Source organism: Schistocerca nitens, chromosome 2 (assembly GCF_023898315.1).
Source record: "Schistocerca nitens isolate TAMUIC-IGC-003100 chromosome 2, iqSchNite1.1, whole genome shotgun sequence".
Taxonomy (NCBI): domain Eukaryota; kingdom Metazoa; phylum Arthropoda; class Insecta; order Orthoptera; family Acrididae; genus Schistocerca; species Schistocerca nitens.
In genome coordinates this window covers 139,103,876-139,127,775 of record NC_064615.1, presented here as the reverse complement: position 1 = coordinate 139,127,775, position 23,900 = coordinate 139,103,876, and the positions used below count along the sequence as shown (strand labels likewise).

The window sequence follows — 23,900 nt, the reverse complement described above, 5'->3', positions numbered from 1 at the left end:
CTCATTGCTTTCATATGGCATCATATTTTGGGGTAATTCATCACTGAGGAATAAAGTATTTATTGCACAAAAGCGTGTAATCAGAATAATAGCTGGAGTCCACCCAAGATCATCCTGCAGACATTTATTTAAGGATCTAGGGATATTCACAGTAGCTTCTCAGTATATATACTCTCTTATGAAATTTGTTATTAACAACCAAACCCAATTCAAAAGTAATAGCAGTGTGCATAACTACAATACTAGGAGAAAGGATGATCTTCACTATTCAAGATTAAATCTAACTTTGGCACAGAAAGGGGTGAATTATACTGGCACTAAAGTCTTTGGTCACTTACCAAATAGTATCAAAAGTCTGACAGATAACCAACAAGTATTTAAGAAGAAATTAAAAGAATTTCTGAATGACAACTCCTTCTACTCCATAGAGAAATTTTTAGATATAAATTAAGAAAAAAAAAACAAAAAAATATTAAAAAAATTAAAAAAAATAAAAATAAAAAATAAAGAAAAACAAAAAACACAATAAAATAAAGTTGTTATATTAACTTAAGTATGTTGTTAAATTAACCTAATTATGTCATGTATTGGAAAATTAGACTCGTTCCACATCATTACGAAATATCGTATTCATGATCCATGGAACTAGTATTAATCTAATCTAATCTAATCTAATCTGTTGTCAGCTGAGCGTGGTGTATATCAATTGGCTGGAGGTGATGACCTTCGGTGGCACTGTTAGGTGTCTTCAGGAATGCTTACTACTGTTTGATCGTTGCCTGCTGGAGTGAAGGACTGAAGTGCAAAATGGCTGCAGCCACTTGTGGCGTGTTAGAAACCCTTGTGCGTGGTTGGCATTGCTCGATACCCGCCACGTCTATGCACAACATGGATGCCAACTACATGTACTGCTAGTGGTTGCTGCTTGGCGAGGACGTCCACCTTGCAATACAAAGATGCCGTCTGCTAACTGCCACTTAACCTCTTGTGGAAGTTCTTTGTTACATATTAAAAATGTTTGAATTTCTTGGAGCAATTTGCTTCTCCATATGGCCCACAGTGAAGTTTTAGGCATAATGAATATATGATCCACGAAAGTTTGTAAGTGGCACCACAACTGTGGGGAGTGTCCACCTGTTTAACTTTTCCAAGATAATAGCCTGATGAGTTTGCTGCTCAGGTGATAACCACACCGTTTGAAGTACCTGGTAATGCTGCCTTGCCTGCCTCAAACTCGTTGTAAGGAGGTGGTGGTAGTATAACATCACTGATTGTAGCAGCTTGTTCACCTACATGACACAGTTATGTTGAATATTTCGCTGCATCCTCAAAAATGTTCTGAATAGTGAACACTGATTCAGCAATATCGAACCATGTTTGTGATTGGTCTGCTAAGAACTGAGACAGTCTCGGCAGCACACGTTTTACAGAAGAAACGTTGTTGAAAAAGCGCTTGTAAGCCACCAACTGAGTAGATCCCTGGGTGACGTCGATCGGAACCCCATTGATCAGCAACAATGCAGTAGAAAATCTAGAAATTTTCTGGCGTGCCTCAATTGGCCGAGGTCTGCCAATGAGTAAACATGGATTCATCACCTCAATAACCAGTGCGGAAGCACACATCAGGTTGGGAGGAGTGAGGAAGCAGTGTTGCACTCAAACACTAGGATTTATCAGAGGGCCTGAACCACAGACAGAATCAGTTTCTGTGGTTCCTACATTCTAGATAAGTCAACCAAATCTGTGGAGAGATGCAATGAGTATGGCCACATGAAAGCATGAGGTCTGTGTCTACACTAGCACTTTTGGACTTAATTTGTTCCATATAGATCATTGCACTATGCAATCCATGGGAAACACAGGTAAAACAGATGAAATGTTCTAATAACCTTTGGTGATCCGTGAAATCCATTGTCTTCGGCTGCACCGCTGCTTGTTTGCCAAGTATTGGGAAGACATGTGAGCCACCAATGTGGAAATTCGGTAAAGGCGAGTACGTAGAATGACATTCTGGTACAGTTCCGCGTGAGTTACACACTTCATTGTTGTGATTACAAATAAAAGAATCACAAGGCACTTTACATCAAAGCACATAACACCACACTTTGTCAGGAACAGTAAGACAAAGCCAACAACATCTAAAAGATAAACAGTTGTTCATTGTTTCTGTTATAGATTTGGTGGATGATGTCGATCTCAGCGATCGATAGCGGCAACATAATTATACCCAACAAAGCTACACGTGCACTAATAAAAACGCTGCCTTATCATCTGCCTGTATAGTAATTCATCAACATTCTTCTACCAGCAGTCGTACCTTTAAATTTAAAATGCTTGCGACTGGCACTAGCTTTTAGCCCACGAACTTTATCTGGTAACTATTGCCATCTTCTCGTTTGGCTAAAAAATCAGTCCCTAACAACATATTCGTACAGAGGTCTGATGTATCAAAAACTCCATGTACATAGATGATGTCATCAATAGTCATCTCAAAAATAGCCTCATTCTTAACCAGTCTACTGTAACTTCCTGCAGCCATTTTAATCTTTGCACTACTAACAGGGTACACTACAATATCCTTACTACTAATATGGTTAAAGGAAGAGTCAGAGACCCATGACACGTCACTCCCTGTGTCGACCAGATAATCTATAGCAAGATCGTTAACAGATCCTCTTATTACAGGTTGCTTTATGCACTGACTCTCTTTTACACTGTTTCCACTAATAAATCATCTTCTATATCCTTGAAGCTATCAGTATACACTGTCTTAACACATACGTCACTTGGAGCTCCAGTATCTACCTCTGCAAACCACCGTGATGTTCATGGCAGAGGGTACATTCCATTGTACCAGTTATTAGGGTTTCATCCTTTTCCATTCACATGTGGAATGTGTGAAGAATCATTGTCTGAATGCCTCTGTGCGTGCATTAATTATTCTAATCTTATCCTCATGATCTCCATGAGAGCGATACATAGAGGATTGTAGAATCTTCCCAGAGTCATCACTTAAAGCTGGTTCTTGAAACTTTGTTAATAGACTTTCTTGGGATAGTTTACCTCTGTCTTCGAGAGTCTTCCAGTACAATTCCTTCAGTATCTCTGTGACACTCTCCCATGGATCAAAAGAACCTGTTACCATTCGTTCTGCCCTTCTCTCTATATGTTCAGTATCTTCTGTTAGTCTTACTTGGTATGGGTCCCGCACACTTGAGCAGTATTCTATAATTGGTCACATAAGTGATTTGTAAGCAATTTCCTTTGTAGACTAATTGCACTTCCTTAGTATTCTTCCAATAAACCGAAGTCTACCACATGCTTCATCGACGACTGAGCCCATGTGATCATTCCATTTCATATCCCTACAAAGGGTTACACCCAGGTATTTACATCTACATCTACATCTACATAGATACTCCGCAAGCCACCATACGGTGCGTGGCGGAAGGTAGCATGTACCATTACTAATCATTCCCTCCCGTGTTCCACTGACAAATAGAGCGAGGGAAAACGACTGTCCATGTGCCTCCATGTGAGCCCTAATTTCTCGTATCTCATCTTTTCAGTCCTTACGCGCAATGTATGTTGGCAGCAGTTGAATCGTTCGGCAGTCAGCTTCAAATGCCGGTGGTCTAAATTTTCTCAGTAGTGTTCCTCGAAAAGAACGTCACCTTCCCTCGAGGGATGCCTATTTCAGTTCTCGAAGCATCTATGTAACACTTACATGTTGTTCGAACCTACTGGTAGCAAATCTAGCTGTCTGCCTCAGTTTTGCTTCCCTGTCTTCCTTCAATCCGACCTGGTATGGATCCCAAACGCTCGAGCAGTACTCGAGAATAGATCGCACCTGTGTCCTATATACGGTCTCCTTTACATGTGAACCACACTTTCCTAAAATGCTCCCAATAAACTGATGTCGACCATTCTCCTTCCCTACCACACTTCTCTTATGCTCGTTCAATTTCATATCGCTTAGCAACGTTACACCCAGTTATTTAAACGACTTGAATGTGTCAAGCAGGACACTACTAATACCGTAGCCGAACATTACAGGTTTGTTCTTCCCTCTCATCTGCGTTAACTTACATTTTTCCACATTTGGAGCTAGCTACCCTTCATCACTCCAACTAGAAATTTTTCGAAGTCGTGTTGTACCTTCCTACAGCCACACAACTTGAGCACCTTACCGTACACCACAGCGTCATCAGCAAACAGCCGCAGATCTGCCCTCCCCGTCCACCATAAATTTATGTACATAGAGAACAACAGCAGTACTATCACACTTCCCTGGGGCACTCCTGACGTTACCCCTGTCCCTGATGAACACTCGCCGTCGAGACAACACAATGGATTATATTGCTTAAGGAGTCTTCGATCCAGTCACAAAAAAATGGTTCAAATGGTTCTGAGCACTATGGGACTTAACATCTTAGGTCATCAGTCGATCCAGTCACATATCTGTGAACTTACTCCATAGACTTGTACATTCGTTAACAGCCTGTAATGGGACACCATGTCAAATGCTTTCCAGAAGTCAATAAATATGGAATCAGCCTGTTGTCCTTCATCCACAGTTCGCAGTGTATCGCGGGAAAAAAGAACAGGCTGAGTTTCACATGAGAGATTCTTTCTAAAGCCATTCTGATTCATGACAGGTTCTCAGTCTCAAGAAAGTTTATTGTATTCGAACTGAGAATATGTTCAAGGAGTCTGCAGCAGACCGAAGTGACCTTGAATTTTGCAGGTCCATTCTTTTACTCTTCTTATATACTGTCGCTTGGAACTTTGTGTTGGGCGAGAGATTCACGAAAATGCAAGATAGGTAAAGGGCCAAAGCCGTAGAGTACTCTTGTAAAACCGAACTAGGATTCCATCCAAACCTTGTGATTTATTTGCACTCAAATCTGTCAGTTGTTTCTATACGCCAGGGATGCTTATTACTTTGTTGTCCATAAGGGAGTCTGTCCGATGGTCAAATGACAGTACGTTTGTACGATTCTCCTGCGTGAACGGTTTCTTGAACGCGCAATTTAAAACTCCACCTTTCGTTTTCCTAACTTCAACTGCCACACCAAACTAGTCAACAAGGGACTGAATGGAGGCCTCGCACCCGCTTAGCGATTTTATACAGGGTGTTAAAAAAAGGTATGGCCAAACTTTCAGAAAACATTCCACACACACAAATAAAGAAAAGATGTTATGTGGATATGTGTCCGGAAACGCTTACTTTCCATGTTAGAGCTCATTTTATTACTTCTCTTCAAATCACATTAATCATGGAATGGAAACACACAGCAACAGAACGTACCAGCGTGACTTCAAACACTTTGTTACAGGAAATGTTCAAAATGTCCTCCGTTAGCGAGGATACATGCATCCACCCTTCGTCGCATGGAATCCCTGATGCGCTGATGCAGCCCTGGAGAACGGCGTATTGTATTACAGCCGTCCACAATACGAGCACGAAGAGTCTCTACATTTGGTACCGGGGTTGCGTAGACAAGAGCTTTCAAATGCCCCCATAAATGAAAGTCAAGAGGGTTGAGGTCAGGAGAGCGTGGAGGCTATGGAATTAGTCCGCCTCTACCAATCCATCGGTAACCGCATCTGTTGTTGAGAAGCGCACGAACACTTCGACTGAAATGTGCAGGAGCTCCATCGTGCATGATCCACATGTTGTGTCGTACTTGTAAAGGCACTATGTTCTAGCAGCACAGGTAGAGTATCCCGTATGAAATCATGATAACGTGCTCCATTGAGCGTAGGTGGAAGAAAATGGGGCCCAGTCAAGACATCACCAACAATGCCTGCCCAAACGTTCACAGAAAATCTGTGTTGATGACGTGATTGCACAATTGCGTGCCGATTCTCGTCAGCCCACACATGTTGATTGTGAAAATTTACAATTCGATCACGTTGGAATGAAGCCTCATCCGTAAAGAGAACATTTGCACTGAAATGAGGATTGACACATTGTTGGATGAACCATTCGCAGAAGTGTACCCGTGGAGGCCAATCGGCTGCTGATAGTGCCTGCACATGCTGTACATGGTACGCAAACAACTGGTTCTCCCGTAGCACTCTCCATACAGTGACGTGGTCAACAGCAACTTCTCTGACGCTGACATTAGGGTTATCGTCAACTGCACGAAGAATTGCCTCGTCCATTTCAGGTGTCCTCGTCGTTCTAGGTCTTCCCCAGTCGCGAGTCATAGGCTGGAATGTTCCGTGCTCCCTAAGACGCCGATCAATTGCTTCGAACGTCTTTCTGTCGGGACACCTTCGTTCTGGAAATCTGTCTCGATACAAACGTACCGCGCCACGGCTATTGCCCCGTGCTAATCCATGCATCAAATGCGCATCTGCCAACTCCGCATTTGTAAACATTGCACTGAATGCAAAACCACGTTCGTGGTGAACACTAACCTGTTGATGCTACGTACTGATGTGCTTGATGCTAGTACTGTAGAGCAATGAGTCGCATGTCAACACAAGCACCGAAGTCAACATTACCTTAACATGGAAATTAAGCGTTTCCGGACACATATCCACATAACATCTTTTCTTTATTTGTGTGTGAGGAATGTTTCCTAAAAGTTTGGCCGTACCTTTTTGTAACACCCTGTATATGACCAGAATTTTCTCGGGTTCTCTGCCGGATCTTTTGCTAAGGTGTAATGGTAGTAGTTGTTGAATGCTTCGCGCATAGATCTTTTAACAGACGCAAGAAGCTCTACTAACCTTTGCTGTCGTTATTTGTGCATCCTCTTTTGAACCGTGTGTGCAACAGTCTCTGCTTCCTCATCACGTTCCGAATTTCGTTGTTAAACCATGATGGATACATTCCATCCTTTATCCATTTACTAGGCACATACTCGTAATTCTCCAGAACGCGATTTACAATGTGCTTAAACTTCGTCCATAATTCCTCTATGCCCATCTTACTGGAACTAAGTGCTGTCAGTTCACTGTCTAAGTAAGATGCTAATAATAGCTAATTTGCTGTATCAGCGGAAACACTCTCCTAGCCTTCCTGACTGATTAACTTCCGTAGCCGTAGTTGCTGAATGATACCACGATCGCTAATCCCCGTTTCTACACTGACACCGTCGATAAGCGCTGGCCTACTCGTAGCTATAAGATCTAAGAGATTTCCCTTGCATGTGGGCTACTGAGATAACTGCTCAAGACAGTTTTCAGAAAACGTGTTCAACAGTGTTTCGCACGTCTGTCTGTCTGCACCCCGCGCAATGCATTCATAACCATACCAGTCTCGCACTCGGTAGGTTTCAGTCGCCTCTAACTAGTGTTACATGCTCGGAGTATTTACACGCTACTGACCGCAACTATCTTTGAAAGACTGAGAACTGTCGCAATGGAATCGAATGGATGGTAAAAACATTACACAATTAACTTGGTTTCACCTAGACCTGTTATAAGCAACCAGATAACTTCACTGCCACACTTAACTTCGACCTCAAATTGTTCAAATGGCTCTGAGCACTATGGGACTTAACTTCTAAGGTCATCAGTCCCCTAGAACTTAGAACTATTTAAACCGAACTAACCTAAGGACAGCACACACATCCATGCCCGAGGCAGGATTCGAACCTGCGACCGTTGTGGACTTCGACCTCAATAGAGACAATATTTTTGTCAACTACAATGAACACTTCCCCTCCTATGACCTTTAATCTGTCATTCCGATATGCATTCCACGACTCGCTAAATATCTCAGAGCTTTCCACTTCGGGGTTCAGCCAGCTCACGGTTCCAAGAATGATTTGTGCAAGAATTTTCCTGGACAGCAATAAATTCGGGAACTTTGTTACGAATGCTTCGACAGTTTACTGACAGAACTTTGACAGTCGATGTGTCTATACTTTGAACTCGGTCTGACTTCCTTTGCTATGTATCAACAGGTGAGTGTTTATCGCCGGCCGGGATGGCCGAGTGGTTGTAGGCGCTACAGTCTGGAACCGCGCTACCGCTACGGTCGCAGGTTCGAATCCTGCCTCGGGCATGGATGTGTGTGATGTCCTTAGGTTAGTTAGGTTTAAGTAGTTCTAAGTTCTATGGGACTGATGACCTCAGATGTTAAGTCTCATAGTGCTCAGAGCCATTTTTTTGAGTGTTTATCAGAGCACCTCAAACTACCGTCTAGCCTAGAAAACATTCATGTGCACTCCACAAGTACTCTGGTACCCGAGAAGCTGCTTCCTTTGTGTAGTGCACCCCTGGTCTATCAATGGGAGTCCTAAAAATCCCCACACGATAACGCACGTTTAGAAATCTGCAGCCAAGGCAGAATCGACGAAGCCTTTGGTTGTGACTCTCGACTCAGCTCCAAACAAAAGGACCCCAATCAACTCTGGGAACAATGCTGCAAACTGCGAGCTCTGCTTGCACGCCATGCACGAGGCCAACAGTCTTCGCCACCTCCGCCTTTATGAACTAAGGATGGTCTCAGAACCCATGTGACAGACGTCGTTGGTGCCAACATGAGCCACAACTTGCAGTCGACTCTATCCTGCATGCTCAATAGCTGCATGCAAGATACCTCCATATGTCGGATGAGGCCCCCTGGCAGATATACGCAGCTCCCATTAGCTTTCTTTCCAGTCCTGAATGCTATCTGCCTAAGAGGCTCCATAGTGAGCCTAACGTTGGTGCTCCTGATAACTAGTAACCCCCCCCCCCCCCCCAGTGTGTGCTCTGACCTTGCTGAAGGAGGGTCCACTTGCCCACTCACAGGCTGAATGGGCGAGGCCCAGCTGCTAGTCTCTAAATTGCCCCTCCACCCCGAGCGACGCAAACGTGTTACCACCTGCTACTCACCTTGCTGTGAGGGCAGGTCCACTGCGTTGCGTGCACTAGGAGGTGCCTTGGAACCAGAGCCCATGGGCAAAACAAGCCACAGCTGAGGTGTTCCACGCGATGCGCCAGATTCCCTGACACTGCCACATCCCAAGGCAGTAGCCTGAATGGGATTGACCATAGTCAAATGCGCATTTAGCTGTTCTCGAACTGAGGCCAGCCCCTCCTGTGTCCACACACAGCACTCACACATCCTAACCATCCTAGCAAAAGTAACTGAGGAAGTAAACGATGATCCTAGATGTGCAACTTGCTACCTTCATAATGTATCACCACTGGACACTGATGTGTTAATGAGCTATGCAGCTGGCTAATCAGTGCAACTATTGCTGAGTGAATTTACCCTGACAAAGACGCGAGATTGAACCTCTTACACAGAAAAACATGCACGAAATTTAATAAATATTCTTCGAGGAAAAGATAGTCACTTAACTTGCCGCTCTCTAGATGTGAATCGGCTGAGAGCTGCTGCCTGACTCATGAGTCATTTCTATGAGTTGGTCGATTGCAACAGTGACTCATTGCTATTATAGTCATAGAATACCACATTTTTTTCCGTTTTGTGAAGTGTTCAATTTTACGTTTCTGAACATTTAAAGCAAGCTGCCAATCTTTGCACCACTCTGGAATCTTATCTAGATTCGACTGAATAGTTATGCTGTTTTTTCAGATAGTACTTCATTATAGATAACTGCATCATCTGCAGAAAGTCTGAGGTTACTATTAATATTGTCTGTAAGGTCATTAACAAACAATATGAACAGTAATGGTCCTAACAAACTTCCCTGATATCGCATCAACCAGATCCAAGTGTGCCACTCACTGCATCTGTAACAATATTCACTGCAGTAGCCTGCTGTACTTTGAATACATCATCTGCATACAAAAGTCCCTTTGTGTGTCTAACGTTACAGGCTCTGCTTCCTGTTTGCCTGCAGTAAAATCTTGTAATGCCGGAATTGTTTCAGTCTGGGCTGGGCTAAAATTTACGTTGCCCTTATCGTTCATTGCTGCCAATTTGAACAGATTAGTCTAATCATGAGGTTCCAGATCAAACAAATTACTTAAATGTTCATTTGCGGACGACGTTCTTGGCCTGTTTGTTACTCCAGTGCTTTCATGCTACCTCCACTTCCTGCATAACTCTTCAGTGTCCAGCACAGCCTCCATATTAAAAACTCTAGCATCCTCCTTAACATTATGATTATTATTATTCATTTTCTCACTACCATATAGTCCTATTTCTAGCATAACTTCTCCTCTTCCCTCCATGGACATCAATCGGGAGAAAATCTAATTTCTTGGCCGCTGCCTCTCATGACTATCATTCTGCTGCTGACTGCCGCCTTGTCTACTATTATCTGATTTTTGTTTCTCAACTGATTTCCACGAATATGGGAATTCTGCTGATAATCTTTAACATCTCACTGGAAGCGCACTCGATCACAGTTCTGTACTTCCTACGAGTTTATTTCTCCCCTGTCGTTCCCATTGCTTCTCTGAAATCCTGTTGCCCTGTTCGCGGTAGCACATGGTGTTGTCAACACCCCCCCCCCCCCCCCGCGCTCCACAAAATCAAGGAAATCATCTGTCGTATCTGTGAGACATACGGTGGCGGATGCATATGGGGGGGGGGCGAGGGGCGCCCCCACCCCTCACTCCTTTGCGGAGCCGTCGGCATTGCCACCCGCGCCGCCCTCGCCAGTCAGCCCGCACGCTGTTCGTACGTTTCCTTCGTCAATCGACTGAATCACGTTATCGACTAGTTGTACTTTTCTATGTAGCACGCGCGTCCGCATCGTCGTATTTTACACGTTTCTGTCTGGCACATAGATAGCTAACACATATTTACGAGAAAAGTCGCGGCCATTCTAGTGATCTCGATACGTTATTCTGTCTGGCATTTGTTCGAGAAAAGTCGCGGATATTCTGCTGTTCTCTTGTACAGAGAACCTTCGATACGTAGCATTATAAATACGGACTATTCGCGCGAAAAGGAGGCTAGTTTACATTCAGAAGCAGAAACATTAAGACTGAGGAATGAATTCAAGGAAGATAACCACAATTGTTACTTTTTTATATCGTAAGATGGCATTGTCTTGTGTATGTGTATTATCAGTTTAAATAAAACTTTCTTAAACTTTACAAGTGACTTGATTATTTTTTATTACGGTAAAAGTAGAGGTAGCTCAAGATAGCTTCAGCGCCCCCTCCTTGAGGTTTTTCTGAATCCGCCACAGGAGACAGTGGGCAAGGTCTCACAGTAAACAATCTTCAAAGTAGACATTTCCGTAAGAGTCTCTATCTGCTGGTCCAAGTACATTAACTTTTGCAGTTCATATTGGCAAAACTCCGACATTCTCCCACAATTGCTGCTGTAACAAGGCCCAATCAGAAAAGCTATCTACAACTGCAGCTGCTTACGTACCCCCCTCCCCCTCCTCCACCCCTAAATGCTTGTCCGCCAGAAGAGCCTCAAATGCAATATAATCGCAGTGCTGCTTCACCTTGGTGGTTTTCAGTGTAGTTTTTTCTCATGATCTTGAATACAGTGCTGATTAGATTTGTTCTGTTCAGCACTCTTCTACCGTATTCGTATTCCTATTTATTTGAAACTGTCGCCTACTCTTTAATAACTGTCTTTTTTCAGTAACGATTTTCTTCTTTTTTTTCCTTTTTCATGCCTCCAATATCTCAATATCTTTACTAGTTTTCCTTATCAAATATTTGTCTCTTTCATTTTATGCTACTATATTTTATAAGTGCTGAACTTGTTGCTTAATTGGAGATGTTTTAACCCTTTCACGCCCAATGTGACATACAATTTTATTTCCCTTAGTTCACAGGGGTAAGGAAGTCTCACCTCTGTATGATGTTGTGTCCTAGTATTGAGTGTATCAATTGTTTGGAGCCAGCAGGCTCATTGTTTGGCACCTAATGTTTTGAGTTATGGATTGTATGTCTTGTGTTTTGGCAGTTTTATATAATTTTTTCCTATCTGCAACAGATAAGCTCAGTAAAGGTATTCATTGTCTCTTTTACACTGTTTTCTAGAAATGTATACATTTGTGCACATATTTATTGATAAAACCTTTCAAGCGGTTTTGCCTTATGACCATTGTGTTCAGAGAGCTTCTGTTTTTGTGCCTTTTCTTCGCATTTGTGTCCAAATTTTTACATTTACTGTATGTTTCATCCGGTGCTGTGATATTATCTTGTTTCGCTCGATTTGATATGAAACGGAAAATTTCACGAACTCCCAGCATTTTGTGATGAATTCTCGCATTCTCCTTTTCTTTATATTTCTTCCAGCTTGAAAACTGCTTTACAAAATCAAGATGAGAATAAAGTCGGTTACGCTTTCCTCCATTAGTGCAGTTTTACATAATGAAACAACATTTAAAAGAAAACAGAGACGATGTCAACATTTGAGTTACTTATCACCAACGGTATATCCTTCCGCTGGTCGAACCGCTCCATAGCTTCTAACAAATGTATATTCTGCAATGAATACAGGGCCGGATACAGCTCAAGTTCTACCAACTCTGTTTTTTTCCTTGTGATGAATATTGTCTCTTTCTGGATGTGAAAAGTTGACAGAGCTTTAACTGGTTCATCATTTTGGACTTTGTTTGAAATATCGATGATATTTACTTAGGTTTTTCTTAAAGATCCAAATCTGAAGTAAGTAAATTATTTTAAGTGCGATGTATATGTCTCACTGGACTCAAGGAAAAATAAATTTAGGCAATCATTTATTTCACCTTGAGTCCAACGGGACATACATGTACCACTTAAAATAAATAGAATACTATAAGCAACACTAGAAATTTAGAAACATGGCCTCACTCAGTATCCATTCCAAAAGCAGAAAACCGATTATTACAGTAATACGCAATTTTTAATTAATGCGATCAGGAAAGCGCTAAAGAAAGTCTTGTGATCTGCATTTGTGATTTCCTGTGTGATGAATCTGTAGAGCGTTCACATAAATAGGGGGACAGATCGGCTACTGTATGATGACATTGTTGCAAAATCACTTGAGACAGTGACTACCATACCTCCTATCACTTATGACACGAGAAACGATCAGAAAAAGTCAGTCCCAGGAATGAGAGCTAATATGGAAGTAGCCAACAAGTATTATCCCCATATGCTATCTGCAAGTGGAACAGGAAAGGGGAGAACAGACAGTAGTACCTTCTGTCATACAACTTACGGTGGCTTGATCAATCTTGTTTAATGTCTTCATTACTTGAAGATGACCACAGTCAGTCCCAATATACATCAATGTATCAAAACCTTAAGGAACAGAAAAGTCAGATGTGCTCTCTATCACCCTCATATCATATCAATATGCTTTTTATTTAATCGAATGGCTACGCCCCATGTCGGGCAGGCCGTTCGCCGGGTGCTGCTCTTTCAATTTCACGCCACTATGGCGACGTGCAGTCCATGAGGATGATAGGATGATGATGAGGACAGCACAACACCCAGTCCCTGGGCGGAGAAAATTCCCCAACCCAGCTGGAAATCGAACCCGGGCCCAGAGGATTGACAATCCATTACGCTGACCATTCAGCTACTGGGGGCGGACATCAACATGCTTATTCTGTCTTACATTAATCTCTTGTGTTTTTCTGACTAAAGCCATCGCCATTTGTAATAACTAAAATTCAAATGGATATACTCCTTCTAGAATTCTTACACAGAGTGTGTCATCCAAAGTAAAGTAACAACAATCACAAGAAAATCATATAAGATAAATACGCTACATACTTGTGGAAATGGCAATAACAATACCGTAAATAACTACCAAGTGTCTTAGGAACTGAGCTACCCAAGCACTACTCACGACCTGTCCTCGCAGCTGTACTTCTACCAGTACCTCGTCTCCGATCTTCCAAACTTCACTAAGTGTTCCTGCAAAATTTGCAGGACTTGCACTCCTGGTAGAAGGGTTTTACAGAGACATGGCTTAGCCACACCCTGGGAGATGTTTCTCGAGTGAGATTTTCACTCTGCAGCGGACTGTGCGCTGATACGAAACTTCCTGGCATGTTAAAATTGTGTGCCAGGCCGAGACTCGAACTCGGGATCTTCTGTGAAGTTTGGGATGTAGAAGGAGAGGTAACGGCGAAAGTAAAGCTGTGAGGACAGGGCGTGAGGCATTGAGTCATGCTTGGTTAGCTCAGTTGGTAGAGCACTTGCCTACGAAAGACAAAGGTTCTGAGTTCGAGTTTCGGTCTGACACACAGTTTCAATCTGCGAGGAAGTTTCATATCAGCATAAAATCTACTGCAGAGTGAAAATCTCATTCTGAAAACATCCCCAGTATGTGGATAAGCCATGTCTCCGTAATATCTTTTCTTCCAGGAGTATTGGTCCTGCATCGGTGTACATACTATTACACAGTGAAAATCTAATTCTGGATGCATAATAGTTTACTTACATGATAAATTCAGTACATAATTAGGCCAGTTGCTCAAGTGAGCTCCAAATAGATAGTAAAGAATATTTAATTCGAAAAAAATAAAGATGAAGACATTATATAAAACTGCAAAACGAAATGGAAATAGTTATGTTGCAGCCAGGGTGTGTATGACATATTACACTCCTTACGTCATATTTACTTAGGTTTTCTTTAACACAGCCATGACAGTTAAATCCATACCAATTAGTTACTCTTAAGTTATATGAAATAATCTCTACATGATTCACATGGGCTCCTGGTACCTGAGTGATCAGCGCGACGTAATGTCATACCTAATGGCCCGGGTTCGATTCCCGGATGGATCGGAGATTTTCTCCGTTCAAGGACAGGGTGTTGTGTTGTCCTTATCATCATCCTTTCATCCCCATCGACATGCAAGTCGCCGAAGTGGCGTCATCTCGAAAGAACGGTCTAAACGACAGAATGCCCTAGCCTCATGGCATTTCCATTTCACGTAGGCTAAGTGCTGCAACACACTTGATAATTTTCTTTTATTTTTAAACATAAATTTTGAGCTTCTGGAATTACTCCATAGTAGTCTTCATAGCGCTGATGTGAGTAGAAGAATGTGAAATATGATGCCATAAGAGTTCTTTATTTGCAAAGCTCCTCACCTTGTACATAAGTTAGATAACACCTGCTAGTTTGTCACATTATTTGTCTTTATAATAATACAAGCTGAGTTTTTAGTCTCTTTGAAATCCTAATAATTTGACTGAAACATAAAGTATTCAATTTTAATTTCATTTTTCTGTAACGCATTTGCCAGGAATTAAGTGATACATCTCTCTGCCACTACCACTACACTACGTTGCACATTTTCGTGTGATGAGAATTGTATATAGCACTATATCTAATGGCAAAACTACTGATAAATCATAAAAACTGAACAGGAAAGGTCCAAGAACAGATCCTTGAAGTATACGCATTTTGAACTGCGGGACAATCTGACTTTTGATTATTTATCTTCGCTGATTGTTTCCTATTTTTCATGTAGACCGTATTAAGAGTAAAACAATCTCTTCTACTCCATAGTGGTGGAATTTTCTGATAAGAATAGCAGGTGTTTCAAAATTAATATGGGAGTTTAAGAATTTGTAACATTGATTACATTCGACTTACAATTATAAACAATGCACCAAATGAAAGGGCAACTCAAACAGTTGTTTTTGAATACGTGTTCACGTCTTTTTATGCGTCTTTCGTTAGAAACTGCTGTTAGCATAGATGGCAACAAGTGAACAGAAAGATTTTTATGTTTTACTGTTTGCAAGGGTTAAATCTGTGGTTCCAATGCATAAGTTCCACATAAGAGCGTGAGATGACGAAGAGTGACTGAAGAATGTATTGAATGGATGAGAGAGTATTTAGCAGTTAACAAATCTGTCCTCAAAATAAAATTGACACACAGTCCGAGAATCACCATGGTATTTACTGAAAATGATGTGTTCTGCGTTTTAAATTTTATTAACATCTGCTTCTTTATCATTTTACTTCTAGACACACACGCTGTAACCACTTTAAATTCCTGTACTGATAACTCGGGAACATCCGCATCCTTCTTTATTTCTTCGTATAAATTACTAGAGGCAGCACTAATTTCGCTACCAGAATCTAGGATCGCAATTGTTGTCATGTTTTGTATTCCAATTTCAATTGTTGGTTGATACATTTCCTTCAATTCCTGCCTATCTTCATCCATGAGTGCACTTGTTACTCCATCCCATTTATCATATCCTAAGAATCTTACTAATGGTCCATTACATTCGGCGATTGGACCAGATCCGAACAGACTACTAATTTTCCGGCTCTGTAGGTTTCCTCTCTCTTACCTGAGTACGTTGCCTATTTTGATTATTATAATATTCCCTGTTTCCACCGTAATAATATCCTCTCTTCGTACCCTTCTGAAAAGTGCCTCTCCCTCTTCTGGACGAACTGCAACTGTGACGCAGTTGTCTGTTTTCTTCCCTGTCACGCCGTTCGTCATTTCGATTTGTACCTCTGTTTCGGCTTTGCTCTCTGTCATTACGGCGGTCTGTCCGCTACCTGTTCTTTCTCCAGCCCTCCGGTAGTTACCTGTTGCTGGGTAACGCGTCTAATTGCTCCAGCACGTGCATTAGATGACTGACATCACTTTAATTTACACTGATTAACTTCTCTTGTACTGATACTGGGAATGTAAGTATACTTGTCAGGTCAGATTCTTTTAATGGGTCGGTCAAGTATTGGTTCTTTTCCCAGTAATGTTGTAAAAATTCTACGTAGTTGCTACAACCGCTACTTGCAAAGCTTCTGCCTAAAAATTTTATTTCTAACATTATTTTGTGTGCTAGTAGACCATTATTGACTCAAAAATGCTTGCACGAATCTTTATATGTTTTACATGTGGTAATGACCCTAGTTTCCCACGATACTGCTTCTCTTTCTAACGTACTGGCCACGGATTTCACGTTTTGCTGTTCTGTCAAGTTTTCAGAAATGATGCCATCAAACTGCCTGATGAAACCTAATAGTTCCCTTACTAGATAAATGGTGGAATTTATAAGTATTAGCCTAATTTGCTACGTCACTTACATGGACAACACCTTTCTTTCTTTCTTGCTCACACCAAATTTCTATTTCTGATTTAAATTCATTTTCTGTTTTGTCTTGCATCTCAGAAAGTGCTTCCTGCTCTATTACTCTCAATTTGCCCTGAATCGCAATTGTGTTACCTTTACAAGAGGGTTCTACATGTGAAATATTACAATTAAGTATTTCATGATCCTTTTTGAAGATTTTAAGTTATTCTGTAGTAATGTGTTCTTATCCTGACATGCTTTGATAGCTTGGCTTTGCTCTTGTCTTACACTACTAGTTTCATTAACTGCTGTTTCTGTCATCCTATTTCGATCCTGCAAATTCTTATTTAACTTTTTGATTGCATGGTCAACCTTTTGATTTATTTCTGATGTCAGACTTCTAAATTTTTACTCCATTCTTTTGTCTCATAATCTATTTTCCTGCAACATCCCTCAGTTTTAGCTTCAAGATTTGCAAGCTTTTGTTCCATAGCATTGAACTTACTGTTGATTGGCTCTGTTCCTACATTGACTTCTTCTAACCTCTTATCTATTTTATTATTTAATTCCTCCTTATTTTCTTTTAATCCCATATCTATGTTATTTCTTAATTCCTCCTTATTTTCTTTTAGTGCTTTACTTAATTCCTCCCTATTTTCTTTTGGTGTTTTACTTAACTGTTATTGCAAAATTAATTTTAGTATAGATCTTATATCCCGATCATCATCCTGAGTTGGTAAAGTGTCAGCTGACGCTGTATCAAGCCTTAATGTATGGCTCATTAGTAATGTCAGTGTCAGAGTCATTTTCTCTGGCATTGTCATTCCAATGAATATTTCGTTTTGACTAATGTAACTCGGCTATTGGCTCATTAGTAATGTCAACGTCGGAGTCATTTTCTCTGGCATTGTCATTCCAATCAATATTTCGTTTTGACTAGGTACTACAAATCCTCCTGCCACTAAATCACCATTTCCACTCATTGTTAGTTAACTCTACATTTTCAGTGAAATTATTCATGGCTACTTCAGAATTCTCAATGTGATTATTGGTTATTGAATTCACTATCGCGGATTCATCACCAAAGTTTGAGTTTAGATTTTCTTTCGCTTTGGGTATTTGTGACTACATTCGACATATCGAAACCAATATTTGACTTCGCTAGCGTTTATTTTTATCTGTCGCACCAGTTCGTCACTACTACTGTGAGACTGTACTCCTTCTCTACTTCTCAGAGTGTATCTTATTTCCTTTCCCCCAGGGGTATTAATACTAATGTTCCAATTACAAATCTGTTCCAATTACAAATATTAAACTGCTATGCGCAACACTTACTCTACTTTTCTTCCTCGACGCACTGCCGCTGATTCTCGTTGCTTTGAGCTGCACGGCTGGCTGCAACTCCGCCATCATGGTGTGCTGAAGCTGTGGCATCGATAGCTACGATGGCACAGCTTAGGTGCAAGTTCGTAGGTTGGCACTACGACACCGACACGGTCGACAGCGCCATCTAGCCGGCGCTATGCAGCGCTACGAGCGCCGCTCCAGATTCAGCCCATTTGATTCCGAGTAGACGACCAAGCAACATTGCTTCTATTTCATAGTGGGCGAGCCACTACAGATTTTGCCTGTGTAACTTTCATGAGCTGTGATACATCCGGCTTCGCACCTACGTGCTCCTCAGTGCAAAATTAAGTAATCACGTTATTATGTTTTCATATTCTTCCTAAAGTAAAGGTGATTTAAAGTCAAACGCAGTACGGAAGCATTTCACTTTTTCCTGCGTCTACTCACTTCCTACATTCGGCCTACCCTTCAGTTTACGGGAGCAGACCCACGCGCCGCCTACCAGGTGGAATACAAAAGAAGCTGGCTGTCACTTCCAACACGCCGTATAGTGTGGTAACTGCGCCGGTGGCTGCTTCACGCTGCGCCGTCTCAAAGCATGGACAATCTTGACGTGACCACTAATAACGTAATCCCTTTGTCTGCGCACACAACAGTTTCTTTTGTTCTTGTTGCACTTCCTCAGTTACCGATACTACTTTCATTGTAATTCGAAATTTTGATTTCGTGGCATCAGATATTATAGTTCAATTAAAATTCAAAAATGGTTCAAACACAGTTCACAGCCTACTTATCACAGTGCTCGCGCAGTTCTCTGGTCCTTCACAGTACACACTTATCACAACCCTTATACAGTTCGCTGGTCGGTTACAGTTCTCGGTTCTCGCTAGTAAAATCTAGCCTCATAATTCTAAAGCATGTCTATTCAACGATTATCCCCACCAGGGATACCATGTACGGCAAGTTGAAAAAGAGAGAGTGAGAGGGAGAGATAGAGTGATATATGTGTGCATATGATGAACCCCTTCCCTCAAAATATTTCTCTTCTTCACACCTCCTCTGTATTACCACAGATGACGTGTCACTGATCTCATTTGTACAAAGATTGCAGTACACACGAGGTGCCTATTTGCTCCCACCGCACTGAGTGGAATGCAAAAGTTCTAATAAATGTTCACCAACCTGCAGTCTTCTACAGTTATCCCCTGTGCAGAAAACAGCACGTAGGTCGTGAATCCGTTATCTTGAGGCTGTAAGAAACTCTTAGCGAGAAACTGTTAGTTTAGAAATAATTAAATTTGCAATCAGTTTGTTTAAACGAGATGCCACTCGCTTTTTGTTAGCAGAACACGAGAAAGTGCATGATTACATTCCGCTTTAGGATCACGAATAATATCTATTCCTCAACAAATTAATGAACTGCGCATTTCCGTAATTACAGCTTTCACATTTACAAATTATACATTGCAATTTAAGTCTCAATTCGTACCACGGCAGACAACATGACGTCCTCCGAGACTGCCGAACCAGCTCTGATCTTGCAGCCAAACCACTTCGCCCGCTTCAAGTTAAGCACGATCCGAAGATCACCGAAGTGCTTCGTCTGCATATTCGTTTAGCAGTTGCTTATTATTCTGCTGGTTATTAATACTTGAGGAAATAATGGAATGATAGCACGCTATTGAGAGATGCTTTAATTTGAACTGCAAGAAAATACTCTGTTTAGTTTGTCTAACATTAACAACAGAAGATTATCATTTTGACGCACAACTTCCGAGTACAGCATCCAATAGCGGAGAAGAACCACTATTTAGGCGGTCTTTCTCAAGATACCCGTACCGAACAAACCATCTGTCATCGGTACCTCACACCACATTACGTCATCTTGCCACTGCTACCTTCTCAACTGTTTTAAGATGAGCTTCTTGGGCCTGAATATGATGGCTGCAAAGCCAGAAACATTACAGAGAATAGAAAAGACCACTCATTTGTCCCTCCGTTTTTCCAGTTTTTAGATTTGACTTTTTCTTTTGTGGCTTCTAGTGTGTGTGTTTTTAGCTTCCTTGCATTATAGTTTGACCCCTCTGATAGCATACGCCCACTTCTAGCGGACACCTCTATTTTATGAATGTAACTTTTGAATCGCAGGGCTGATGACCTCGCCGCCTAGTCCCATGACCCACAACCCTCAATTAATCAAACTCATTCCTCTTCTTTTTACTTCTTCAACTCCTCTGTCTCCCTATGTTCCTTTTTTGGTTTTTTCCATTGAAATTAATAATTTTCAAATTGTTTCCAGTATAAAACTTGTTTCACTGACCTGTTCTGGTGACATTGCTCACGAACTGTTTATTATATGACGCTGTAGTAGTGAAGTGACCTCCCTCTGACTTCTTTAAGAAAATTCTCAACATGAGTTACAGTGTGTACATGTCTATAAGAGACAGTACTGTCAACTATACTCCTGTCTAATGCATGATCCTCTTCCTTTCTTTGTGACTATCGTACTTGAACTGCTTCCGTGTCTGCTTGTTTCGTCCAGACAAAAACTGATTTATGTATCAGTTACATTCATGTTATTCTCATAATTCTACTCCTTATTGTTTATACTCTCGCGCGTTTCATGCTCTAATTTTGCCAGACTCCTCGTAAACATATATAACTTCGTGTTCCTACATGAACCTCCTGTGAATCACTCATAATCCTAAACATTCTACGTCTACATCCATATTCCGCAAGCCACCTGGCGGTGTGTGGCGGAGGGTACCTTGAGTACCTCTTGGTTCTCCCTTCTATTCCAGTCTCGTATTGTTCGTGGAAAGGATTGTCGGTATGCCTCTGTGTGGGCTCTAATCTGTCTGATTTTATCCTCATGGTCTCTTCGCGGGATATACGTAGGAGAGAGCAATATACCGCTTGACTCCTCGGTGAAGGTACGTTCTCGAAACTTTAACAAAAGCCCGTACCGAGCTACGGAGCGTCTCTCCTGCAGAGTCTTCCACTGCAGTTTATCTATCATCTCCGTAACGCTTTCGCGATTACTAAATGATGCTGTAACGAAGCGCGCTGCTCTCCGATGGATCTTCTCTATCAACCCTATCTGGTACGGATCCCACACTGCTGAGCAGTATTCAAGCAGTGGGCGAACAAGCGTACTGTAACCTACTTCCTTTGTTTTCGGATTGCATTTCCTTAGGATTCTTCCAATGAATCTCAGTCTGGCATCTGCTTTACCAACGATCAACTGTATATGATCATTCCATTTTAAATCACTCCTAGTGCGTACTCCCAGATAATTTATGGAATTAACTGCTTCCAGTTCCTGACCTGCTATATTGTAGCTAAATGATAAGGGCTCTTTCTTTCTATGTATTCGCAGCACCTTATACTTGTCTACATTGAGATTCAATTGCCATTCCCTGCACCATGCGTCAATTCGCTGCAGATCCTCCTGCATTTCAGTACAATTTTCCATTGTTACAACCTCTCGATATACCACAGCATCATCCGCAAAAAGCCTCAGAGAACTTCCGATGTCATCCACAAGGTCATTTATGTATATTGTGAATAGCAACGGTCCTACGACACTCCCCTGCGGCACACCTGAAATCACTCTTACTTCGGAAGACTTCCCTCCATTGAGAATGCCATGCTGCGTTCTGTTATCTAGGAACTCTTCAATCCAATCACACAATTGGTCTGATAGTCCATATGCTCTTACTTTGTTCATTAAACTACGGAAGTCAAGAAACACGGCATCTACCTGGGAACCCCTGTCTATGGCCCTCTGAGTCTCGTGGACGAATGGCGCGAGCTGGGTTTCACACGATCGTCTTCTTCGAAACCCATGCTGATTCCTACAGAGTAGATTTCTAGTCTCCAGAAAAGTCATTATAGTCGAACATAATACGTGTTCAAAAATTCTACAACTGATAGACGTTAGAGATATAGGTCTATAGTTCTGCACATCTGTTCGACGTCCCTTCTTGAAAACGGGGATGACCTGTGCCCTTTTCCAATCCTTCGGAACGCTACGCTCTTCTAGAGACCTACGGTACGCCGCTGCAAGAAGGGGGGCAAGTTCCTTCGCGTACTCTGTGTAAAATCGAACTGGTATCCCATCAGGTCCAGCGGCCTTTCCTCTTTTGAGCGATTTTAATTGTTTCTCTATCCCTCTGTCGTCTATTTCGATATCTACCATTTTGTCATCTGTGCGACAGTCTAGAGAAGGATCTACAGTGCAGTCTTCCTCTGTGAAACAGCTTTGGAAAAAGACATTTAGTATTTCGGCCCCTAGTCTGTCATCCTCTTTTTCAGTACCATTTTGGTCACAGGGTGTCTGGACATTTTGTTTTGATCCACCTACCGCTTTGACATAAGACCAAAATTTCTTAGGATTTTCTGCCAAGTCAGTACATAGAACTTTACTTTCGAATTCATTGAACGCCTCTCGCATATCCCTCCTCACACTACATTTCGCTTCGCGTAATTTTTGTTTGTCTGCAAGGCTTTGGCTATGTTTATGTTTGCTGTGAAGTTCCCTTTGCTTCCACAGCAGTTTTCTAACTCGGTTGGTGTACCACGGTGGCTCTTTCCCATCTCTTACGATCTTGCTTGGCACATACTCCTCTGACACATATTGTACGATGGTTTTGAACTTTGTCCACTGATCCTCAACACTATCTGTACTTGAGACAAAACTTTTGGTTGAGCCATCAGGTACTTTGAAATCTGCTTTTTGTCACTTTTGCTAAACAGAAAAATCTTCCTACCTTTTTTAATATTTCTATTTACAGCTTTAATCATCGATGCAGTAACCGCTTTATGATCGCTGATTCCCTGTTCTGCGCTAACTGTTTCTAATAGTTCGGGTCTTTTTGTCACCAGAAGGTCTAATATGTTATCGCGACGAGTCGGTTCTCTGTTTAACTGCTCAAGGTAGTTTTCAGATAAAGCACTTTAAAAAATTTCACTGGATTCTTTGTCCCTGCCACCCGTTATGAACGTTTGAGTCCCCCAGTCTATATCCGGCAAATTAAAATCTCCACCCAGAACTATAACATGGTGGGGAAATCTACTCGAAATATTTTCCAAATTATTCTTCAGGTGCTTAGCCATAACAGCTGCTGAGCCAGGGGGCCTATAGAGACATCCAATTACCATGTCTGAGCGTGCTTTAACCGTGACCTTCACACAAATTATTTCACATTTCGGATCCCCGTCAATTTCCTTCGATACTATTGCACTTCTTATCGCTATAAACACGCCTCCCCCTTCACTGTCCAGTCTGTCTCTGCGGTATACATTGCAATCTGAGTTTAACACTTATATATATTACACCCCTCCAAAATATTGTCAACGCCGTATTCAGTGCAGCGTACCTCTGCTGGAAGTGGTACGGAAACTACAGATCCAAACTTGTTATATATTGCTGAGAAAAATTTACAATGATAAATATGTTCACACAAGCCTTAAATGTGACTTGACTCTGTTGGTTACCTATCATATTCATCACTATCGTTTTAATACTCAACTGAAAAAAAAACATAACTGTATCTGACAATAGCTAGTCTACAGTATGTTAAAGTATTCATTTATTGACATAACAAAGATAA

At 41.6% G+C, this 23,900-nt stretch overlaps 1 protein-coding gene across 1 annotated transcript in view; it reads right to left on the bottom strand.

Moving 5' to 3' along the window:
• The window catches only part of LOC126234300 (oxidized low-density lipoprotein receptor 1-like), a 174,789-nt gene extending 156,416 nt beyond the window's left edge, over positions 1-18,373 (bottom strand). Inside the window, exon 1 of the mRNA XM_049942986.1 lies at positions 18,274-18,373. Within this exon, the coding sequence (XP_049798943.1) occupies positions 18,274-18,372 (99 nt within the window). The 5' untranslated portion in view covers position 18,373. The remainder of the gene's footprint in view (positions 1-18,273) is intronic.
• Between the last annotated feature and the right edge of the window lie 5,527 nt (positions 18,374-23,900).